The sequence below is a fragment of the Salvelinus sp. IW2-2015 genome, linkage group LG11 (genome assembly GCF_002910315.2).
Source record: "Salvelinus sp. IW2-2015 linkage group LG11, ASM291031v2, whole genome shotgun sequence".
NCBI classification, from domain to species: Eukaryota; Metazoa; Chordata; class Actinopteri; order Salmoniformes; family Salmonidae; genus Salvelinus; species Salvelinus sp. IW2-2015.
Window position 1 is genome coordinate 8,155,897 of NC_036851.1, and position 10,871 is coordinate 8,166,767.

At 41.9% G+C, this 10,871-nt stretch overlaps 1 protein-coding gene across 1 annotated transcript; it reads right to left on the reverse strand.

Annotated features, from left to right (window-relative positions):
• Positions 1-1,651: 1,651 nt before the first annotated feature.
• Positions 1,652-10,871, reverse strand: LOC111969736 (potassium voltage-gated channel subfamily A member 2). The gene is made up of 2 exons (XM_023995975.2): positions 10,446-10,871; positions 1,652-8,011 (listed from the first exon to the last, which is right to left on the reverse strand). The coding sequence occupies exon 2, from the start codon at positions 7,869-7,871 to the stop codon at positions 6,387-6,389; it is 1,485 nt and encodes a 494-aa protein (XP_023851743.1). The 5' UTR covers positions 7,872-8,011; positions 10,446-10,871; the 3' UTR covers positions 1,652-6,386.

The window sequence follows — 10,871 nt, forward strand, 5'->3', positions numbered from 1 at the left end:
TGTTGAGCACTTTTTGGCTGTTTTTCCTTCACTCCGAGGTCCCAAACCATCTCAATTGGGTTGAGGTCGGTTGATTGTGGAGGCCAGACCAGGTCATCTGATGCAGCACTGCATCACTTTCCTTCTTGGTCAAATAGCCCTTACACAGCCTGGAGGTGTTTGTGCTGTTGAAATAAAATTATAGTCCCACTAAGCGCAAACCAGATGGGATGGCGTATCGCTCCAGAATGTTGTGGTAGCCATGCTGGTTAAGTCTACCTTGAATTCTAAATAAATCACAACAGTATCACCAGCAAAGCACCCCCTCCCCATCTCCTCCATGTTTCATGGCTACTTTGAAGACACGTTTTGGTTGCTACATGATTCCATATGTGTTATTTCATAGTGTTGATGTCTTCACTATTGTTCTACAATGTAGAAAATAGTCAAATTAAAGAAAAGCCCTTGAATGAGTACGCGTGTCCAAACTTTTGACTGGTACTGTATATATAGACTTCCATTTAGTTTATCTTTTATCTCTATGCATGTCTTTCTATTCTTTATTTCCAGGTTTTGAGGTTCATTAGATCTCTTTGACATTGTGTTATTGTTTGATCATGTRGCCAAAGACTGCAAGTGAAATTGTGCTAATTATGGTGCAATGCATCAAATACAACAATTCATGTTGAAATTGCACAAGGCCACTGGCATAAAAACCCAAAAAATATTTAGCTAGTCCACCACCATGTATGGATAAGAAAAAAAACACACAAAACACAGTTTGGTTGAATTATTATTGTCTTCATTACTGATATTACTTTGTTATCATGGTTATGGTCATTTGGAAGGATTATATGCATTCTAGTTTGACACATTTTGTCTGCAGATTGTCTTTTTGTTCCTGTAAAGTGCAGCTCATACTACTTCCAATCCAGACTTCGCAGAGCATTATAGCATTGTTTCTCGTCTTCTTAATCCATTATTGTTGTGCACAGTATTTCCCACACATTTCTTTTCACAGAAAAAAAAAGATTGTCCATATGGACCAAAGTTGATAGTAGTAGTCAGGCCACCATGATGTGTGGGAGGTTTGAAGATGAAGGAGCTGTACTGTGCATACTGTATCCGTGTTGCCACAGTATCATTCACTTTGAGACCACAGAAACACACTCTCTTGTTCTAAAAACACATGCATATACAGTCAAGTGTATAGCTACTACTTGTTTAGCTACTTGCATGTTTACTGTCTTGGTGACGGAAAGTACAGTGCAATACAAGGCTTTCACTGTGGCCCAAATTCAAACAATTACAGATAGAAGGAAAATCCCGCTGCGGTTTCACTCAGAAAGTTTCACACTCATATTCAATGACAACGTTGGTGAGAGGAATAGCTTGCAGGAGCATTCGCCGTTAACCCAGTTACTTACGACCTCCAATACAGCATAGCATTTTTGAACCTGCAGTGCAGTTTTCCGGTATTTTTATTTATCGAATCAATTGAGGCCTGTATTTCTCTGTATAAGTGGAGGGGCCCTCATCATCAATTAAAACGCTCACTATTACATTTCAAACAAACCCAGAATCTGGAGAAAAAAATTCCCACGGCCGAAACTCTACTTTGTTTGAATCACATCGGGAGTTCACCTTCCGTTGAACTGCATTGTGAGTTCACCTTCCATTGAACTGCATTGTGAGTTCACCTTCCATTGAATCGCATTATGAGTTCACCTTCCATTCTACACCCTGGCCTATGTGTGTCTATATTTCCAATCTACAGTGCTTCTCTGGATAGACTTTGCAGTGCATTTTCTGAGTCCTTCTGACTGTGATTTTGCTGGTGAAACCCTCTGTACACTTTGAGTTAAAATAGTATAGAGATGCTTACTATAAAGCAAAATATACATTTTCAATTTTGCGACACTCCATTTTGCAAATAAACATTTGACATACATAGTAAATCTGCAAGCACAGTGATACAAATGGGTATACTCCATTTGCGCAAGTGCTTAGAGCATCTAAAAAACAAATCATTGACACTCAACAACAGTGCTTCTATTTCGATATGTTGCTAAATTTGACAGTGTGTGTGGAAAAATAAATAAATAGAAAAATAATACAAAACATACAATGCATTTGCATGCATAGACAATTTGGTCATTTTTGGTCACACTGTGAGCAATAAAAAATAAATATAAATGGTATGCACACATGCATGAATGGTTGCACACTGTCACTGTAATGCAGCCGTACAACCAAGCTAAGACACTGACATTCAGAGGTGGGCTCTACATACACACAGACACACACAGACACACACACACACACACACACACACACACACACACACACACACACACACACACACACACACGTACAAATAAACACCACATAATTGTGTACCTACATAGTCACATGATGTGTGTTGTGGACAAGGTGGTGCATTAGAGGGGAAGTGTGTTACAGTAAGAACACAATAACATAATGTCGTTATAATGTAAATGGAAGCATCAACAAGCAGGGTTCCAGACCCAGATTATTGTCAGAGTCAAGTTCCTTTCCAACACGTTTCATTTCAATTGAAGACACAAGACAGGACAGGAACATGGTTAGGGCAGAGGGAGGGACCAGGAGATAAGAACCTCACGTCTGTCTATCTAGCGAGGCACCCTGAGCGCAAACTGCAGCAATGGTAGTAGACATTTAGGCCTAGAAACGTAAACTGGTCTTTCTCATCCCCGCCGACAGATCAGACACATTAGAAACACCTTAGACATTAGAGTCAAACCAATATTTACCAAAGGGTAAATAAGACTGAATCCATTTACAATTGAATTTGCACTGGCGAAACATCCCCTGCTCTGCTATTACTCTCATGTGCCCTAAAGACCACTATGAAACGATGTAGAAAGGCAGCAGGCTCAGCAATGTCATGAGAGACCTAGAACTGTGTAGTTAAGAGCTGCTGTACAGCTACATACTTCAGCTGTTGGCAATATATAAACCATCTCTCCGTCGAGAGACGGACAGACTTTAGATAATGCTCATATTTTGGGATATCATATTTTGGGATTGAGGGATGCATCTACTATAGATATACTACTGTACCTCCATTTGTTCTGCGAAATGGCTAGGTTATTACGCGCATGCATGTCTTTGGCACTCTGTCCAACAGACAGTCCCTGAAATGGGGCTACCCCAACAGTGCTCAAAATAAACAAGTGTCATTGTTCATATCGTAAAACAAACACAGCAACGATCTGCATATCTTCAAGGATTATCGGATTAACGCTATCATCTCCGTCATGGTCATCCTCATCTCTAAATCGTCAGCTGAACGTCAATTCCCCTTCGTATACGTTCCAGATTGCTTTGTTATCACATTTAAAAGTATGTAAGTATATATTGAGATAAATATAGGTATCCTATTAAATAGTTTCCATAGGCTTTTTCATAGGTTTCCTTGAATTTAAATACATGCTTCTACGAATGTATTGAGGTCATGCAACACTAGGAGAGTAGCATTCAGTTAGCCTTCTTGTTATGATCGCAGTTTAGGGAGGAAGCATCATTTTATACATGTCCCATTAGCTGTCCCAATAGCTCATCATGAAGACACGATGGACACAGTTGTACAAGACAGCCGTGAGGCGAGGCTACACAAGTCTGTCTGTAACTGAGATTAATGCTGCAACTAGACTGCATGCGTACTGTAAGTAATTAACTAATGCATTTTGCCTCAAATTAAAGCTCAGCTGCAATGACTGCTGTATATAAACACCTCTATGTTTTCAACTCAGCGGTGTGGCTGGAATGTTACGTTCGGGTCAAATGTCAGGAGCACAATATCCTCCAAACTATAGGGCTGGTTTGGGGCATGGTATCCTTTTAGACACTCGTGTAGCTTGTTAGATAATAAACTACAGTGCCTATCATAAGTATTCACCCCCTTGGATTTCTTCACATTTGATTGTGTTACAAAGTGGGAATAAAATAGATGTAATTGTATATTTTTTTGGTCAACGATCTACACAAAATACTCTGTAATGTCAAAGTGGAAGAAAAGTTCCAAAATGTTTTAAAGATGAATGAAAAATAAAGCACTAATATACAGTACTTTGATTAGACAAGTATTCACCCCGAGTCAATACATGTTACAGCCATAGATTTTCAAGCAGATTTAAGTCAGAACTGTAACTTGGCCACTAAGAACATTCACTGTCTTCTTGGTAAGCAACTCCCGTGTAGATTTGCACTTGTGTTGTTGTTTATTGTCCTGCTGAAAGGTGAATTCATCTCCCGGTGTCTGGTGTAAAGCAGACTGAAGCAGGTTTTCCTCTAGGATTTTGCCAGTGATTAGTTCCATCCCGTTTCTTTTTATCCTGAAAAACTCAGCAGTCTTTGCCTATTTCAAGCATACCCATACCGTGATGCAGCCACCACCATGCTTGAAAATAAGGAGTATATTACTCAGTGATGTGTTCTGTTGGATTTTCCCCAAACCTTTTTTTTCTTTCTGTATTAATGTAGTGCCTTGTCGCATACATGATGCATGTTTTGGAATGTTTATATTCTGAAAATGTGGATTCTTCATTTTAAGTCATTATTGTGCAGTCACTACAATGTTGTTGATCCATCCTCAGTTTTCTCCCATCACAGCCATTGAACTCCGTAGCTGTTTTAAAATCACCAATGGCTTCAGGGTGACATCCCTGAGCAGTTTCCTTCCTACCCTGCAGCTCAGTCTAGAAGGACGACTGTATGCTTGACGTGTCTAGGTGATTGAATACATAATCTAACAGCATAATTATTAACTTGACCACGCTTACAGAGATATTCAATGTCTACTTTGTTATTGTTACCTATCTACCAATCCCTGTCCTTCTTTATGAGGCTTTTGGAAATCTCCCTGGTCTTTGTAGTTGAATCTGTGCTCGAGGTTCAATACTTGACTGAGGGAAGTTACAGATGTTGTATATATGGGGGACAGAGGAAGGGGTAGTTATTCAAAAATCATGTCAACCCCTATAATTTCACAGAGAGTAAGTCCATGTAAATGTTTATGTGATTTGTTAAGCCAAATTTTAAACCTGAACTAATTTAGGCTTGAGTAAACCAAAGGAGTGAATACTTTGTCAAATTGTGTTTAAATGTTTTTTTACTCGGACATTCCGGAGTATTTTATATAGATCATTGGCTGAAAATCACAATGAATTAYATTTCAATCCCACTTTGTAAGGCAACAAAACGTGAGAAAATCCATGGGGGGTGAATACTTACATGTATGATACCACCTTTATAGTCACCCCTTCACATGTGTGATAGAAGGTTATAGAGAGCAAGACCATACACTGTGTCTTTGGAGCAATGATAGTTGTGTGAGTGAGAATACTCATTCAGTTAAGAACTCCATGCAACAATCAACTGGCTACGGTTACTACCTACAGTACCTACAGTATCTAGCTACAGTATCGGTTACAGTCACAACTACTTACCTATCTGTATGTAAATGAGTACACTTTTTTTTTTTATGAAAGAGGAAGAGACATTCACTTTGTCCTCAAAGCTGCRGTAAGACTGGTTCAGACTGATGCAGGTGAGTGGAGGAGGGATGCTTGCATTGCAACGTACAGTAAACACATATATCATGTAAGACTAAAGCAGTGAAAAGTCAAGGACATTCTCAGTCATTCATCAGATACTGATGTCTACTGAAGAAAATATGTCAAACCATCGTAAGCTTATGGAGCTGATACCCCGTAAATCGTGTGTATTGCTACTACAGTAACACACTCCTCAGACTCAGGTCATGACAGGCCTCAGCAACGCAGCATGCCCGCTTAATGCTCACACGCGCTGTAACCTCCAAGTAGTTCACCACAGAACGGGGTTTGTTTCGTTTGCTCCAGGAAGCAGCATATTGTAACACGCAAACAAGACTCTTCAGAAGCGCAGTGTGCCTTTAGCAATGAAGGGAGACCAGGGTAGGGGCTGGCACAGGGGGGCTGAAGCAGTGTTGGTGGTGTGGTTATTCTGGAAACTATAAATTCCCTTTTTTTAACTACATTTCTCCTCTTTTTTTGTACTAGTGTTGCGAACAGGTTATTTGAAAAAGTCACACTGACAAAGCCAACTCCATGCAGACATCAACAAGCAAAATGTGGATTATAAGATTTTAAATCTGACAGAAGGTCAGTTTGAGGGCAAGGTGTGACGAGCTTACGGGGAGTTAGGGGAGGAGTGAGTACATGGTCTCTGGTGTTTCTCATCACTCACAAAAGACGAGTACAGGTATACGTCCTGAATCTATTGCCTTGATATTCCAGCAGCACATGTGAAAAGGGAGGCTACACACCTGTCCTATCCTTTGACCCCTCAACCTCACCGAGAGGACAATGCCTGCCGGCTGGCTACACGTCTGTGAGCATTTTGGTGATGTTGACATAGTTTGTGTTGGCCAACGTCGTGCAGTTGGCCTGAGTCTTGAGGTTCTCTTCAGGGATGTCCTCAATACTGTTGTTCACCCCTTCCTGGATCTCCATGTAGTCTGATTTACTGATGGTTGAGCCGCTCCGGCTCTTTTTCAGCTCTTCATTCGAGTCCTCTTTGGTGACTGGGCCTAGGCACTGGGCCTGCTCCTCGCCCTCTGTCTCACGATGGTAGAAGTAGTTGAAGTTGGAAACAATGACAGGCACGGGCAAGGCAATTGTCAGCACACCTGCAATGGCGCAGAGGGAGCCCACAATCTTGCCACCAATGGTGGTCGGGACCATGTCACCATACCCTACTGTCGTCATGGAGACAACAGCCCACCAGAAGGCGTCTGGGATGCTTTCAAACTGCGATTCGGGCTCATCAGCTTCCGCAAAGTAGACAGCACTGGAGAAGAGTATGACTCCAATAAAGAGGAAGAAGATCAGCAGACCGAGCTCCCTCATACTAGCTTTCAGGGTCTGGCCCAGGATCTGAAGCCCCTTGGAGTGTCGCGAGAGCTTGAAAATTCGGAAGACTCGCACTAGACGGATGACCCTGAGAATAGCCAGGGACATGGCTTGCTGACCCGCCTGGCCATCCTCTGGTTTCTCAGCCAGCTCTGTGGCCAGGGTGATGAAGTAAGGGATGATGGCAACAACGTCAATGATGTTCATGACGTTACCAAAAAAGCCAGATTTGCTGGGGCAGGCGAACAAGCGCACCAGGAACTCAAAGGAGAACCAGATGATGCAGAGTGTCTCCAGGATGAAGAAAGGATCAGTGAAATAGGTGGACGTGAAATAGATTGTGGTGTTGGTGTTGGTGTCAAAGACACTGTGCGGTTCGTCGTCGTCGTTGCGGAAGATGGGCAGGGTTTCCAGACAGAAGCTTACGATAGAGATAAGGATGACCATGACGGAGATAATAGCGATAATCCTAGCGGGWCCYGAGCTCTCTGGGTACTCAAASAGCAGCCACACTTGTCTCTGAAACTCATTGTCAGGAAGYGGCCTCTCTTCCTCCTTGACGAAACCCTCATCCTCTCTGAASAGCTCAATGGCCTCATCCCCCAACTCATAGAAACGKATCTCCTCTGAGAAAATATCAAGGGTCACATTGGCCGGCCGCCGTAGCCTCCCTCCTGACTGGTAAAAATAGAGAATGGCATCAAAGCTGGTTCGGCTCCGGTCGAAGAAATACTCGTTCCTCAGTGGGTCGAAGTACCGCATCCTCTTTTTAGGGTCCCCCAGCAGAGTATCAGGGAACTGGGAGAGGGTTTTAAGCTGTGTCTCGAAACGCAGTCCAGAGATGTTGATGACCACTCTCTCGCAGCACTCATGGTCAGCGTCAGGGTCATACTCTGCGGGGTTCCCTGGGTGCGCTGCCGCCTCGTCAGAGGGGTCGCCAGTGGCTACAGTCATTCTGCTGGGGGAGCAGGAAGCCTGCACTTTTCAGCCAGGAAACTGCTGGGAGGGGGACGGAGGAGAGGGAGGGGATTCAATGCCGTAAAGACCGGACGGCCACAGGATCTCACAGGATGTCACCTCATGGATTGATCCGTCTGAAAGGGATAGATAGCAGAGATAATTTAAATAATATAACATAATGGTATAACATAAGAAATTAATTTGATAGAATTTGTGTTAGTCTGTCTGTCTGTCCTCAAGACATATACAGTGAGCTCCAAAAGTATTGGGACAGTGATACATTTTTGTTTTGGCGCTGTGGATGCTACCATGATTATGGATTATCCTGAATGAATCGTGAATAATGATGAGTGAGAAAGTTACAAGAGGCATAAATATCATACCCCCCCCCAAAATGCTAACCTCTCACCATTACAATAACAGGGGAGGTCAGCATTGTTTTGGGGGGTATGATATTTGTACATCAGTAACTTTCTCACTCATCATTTTCACTCATCATTCAGGTTTATCCGTAATCATGGTAGCATCCACATTCATGTAGAAGTGTTTAGAAACATATTAGATTCTTATTTACAATAAAAGTGACTTCAGAATGACACATTACATTATTTACCATTAAATTCTATTGGGAACAAAATTATCTGAAACAACCAAAACAAACAGCAAATGCATTMAACAAGTTTATAGAGTCACGTGCTTGATGTAACCATTGAATGCCAGAAATCCGGGTCCAAATATTAAACTTTTGACTACTTTAATACACATAGAATTGAATTTGTCCAAATACACTTTGGTCCCCTAAAATGGGGGGACAATGCACAAAAAAAGCGATGTAATTTCTAAACGTTTCACCCAATATGGATGAAAATAACCTAAAATGAAACTGTCTGTCTGCACTTTAACCTCACAGTCATGGTATCATTTCAAATGCAAAGTGCAGGAGGGCAGAGCCAAAACAACTACAACAACAAAAGAACTGTCCCAATACTTTTGGAGCTCACTGTTTTATACTGTAATGGAACACTGACATCAAGTAAAATATACTTCTGAAGGCTACAACCAAAGTATTCAGCACTCTAAAACACACATAAACGAAATGTATTGTATGCCCAGAGCGCAATGCAGCCAACTAGTTTACAACTCGCATAGATATTATAGCGTATGAATCAGTGCATGTGGTCTTTCTGATCCCCTGCCATGGACAATATCAATTCACCTTCTGCACTCAAATAATGCATGAATATGTCTATGCAGTAAATGCACCAACTCTATACAGATGGCCCTTATCAAGCTTATCATTGCGTACGGCCCAGTACATCACCGGGGCCAAGCTTTTATACCAGGACCTCTATACCAGGCGGTGTCAGAGGAAGGCCCTAAAAATTGTCAGACTCCAGCCACCCTAGTCATAGACTGTTCTCTTTGCTACCGCACGGCAAGCAGTACCGGAGCGCCAAGTCTAGGTCCATGAGGCTCATAAATAGCTCCTGTCCCTAAGCCATAAGACTCCTGAACAGCTAATCAAATGGCTACCCAGACTATTTGCACCCCCCCCCCCACACATGTACATATTACCTCAATTACCTCGACACTGGTGCCCCCGCACATTGACTCTGTACCAGTACCCCCTGTATATAGCCCCGCAATTGTTATTTACTGCTGCTCTTTAATCATTTGTTTTTCTTATCTCTGACTTTTTTGTTGTTGTATTTTCTTAAAACTGCATTGTTGGTTAAGCGCTTGTAAGTAAGCATTTCACTGTAAGGTCTACACCTGTTGTATTCGGCACATAGAACAAATACAATTTCATTTGATTTGATCACTGAAAACCAATAACTGAATAGTGAAAAGTTTGCACCATCTATTTTTTATGTTCCAAGAAACTCTCAATGTCACTTATTCATCATTCACTTTAAGACAGTTTTGTTGAAGCATTTTAGACTGGTCTCAAATGGCGCATGTCTCTGAAATATTCAAAAACACCCATCAATTATTCAACTGCAGTAGGAAATAGGTTTCAAGAGAAATCTCTTCTGTCTCTGCCCTCTACACCATCTCTTGTATCTTCCATAAAGATGCATAGTTTTGTTAGGGATACTTTGGGATTTTGGCAATAAAGTGCTATATCTACTTCCCACAATGTCAAATAAACTCATCGTTACCGTTTGCGTGTCTCTGCATCCAGTACGAAGGAAGTTAGAAGTAGTTTCGAGACAATGCTAAACAGCTAGCTTTTACCATAGACTTCAAGTCATTGCGCTAAGGCAAGATAGCAATTGCGCTGAGGCTAGTTAGAAAATTCCATCAAACTGCACACAGAGATATAAAAATGGTACCCAGGAGTCAATCTGGCTCTGGGGAAGTAGATTCGTGGCTTCATTGCCAAAATCCCGAAGTATCCCAGAAACACTATTCAATTGATAAATACTGAGCATCAAATAGCTATTTTGTTCAATGGTCATCTAACGTTACTGTATCCCCTTTACTGCAGAGGTCGAGTATACTTTACTAAATGAAAGTGATGTAGCCTATAGCAAAACAAACAGACATATTTAAAACCATACATACCAGCAGTCACCTTGTTCAAAACTGGGTGTTAGTTGCTGTTCCCATTTTTCACCTGATGTAATGGGGTAAATTGCCAGCGGCTAAAAATCCCTCGTGTGTTTTATTTCCCGAGAAGAAGAAAAATACATATCCTACTCGGGACCGTTAATCAGATTATCCTGTTGTCTGCAGCATCACCACGCGTGCACCGGTGTTGGAGAGCTAAGGTATGCGGGTGTGTCCTCGCCTCCACCTCCCAGTCTTAGTTCTTCGCGCAGGTTGTGTTAGTGTGGCGACTGGCAAAAACGGAGGAGATAGGTTCCGTACCGGAGGACTGGTACTTCTGGTGATATCCAAATGTGCTAAAATCAGCAGAATCCCATGCATCATTAAGTGTCCTTAGCCGCTATGACGTTGACCGCATCAGACAGGCGCAAAGGTAATGGT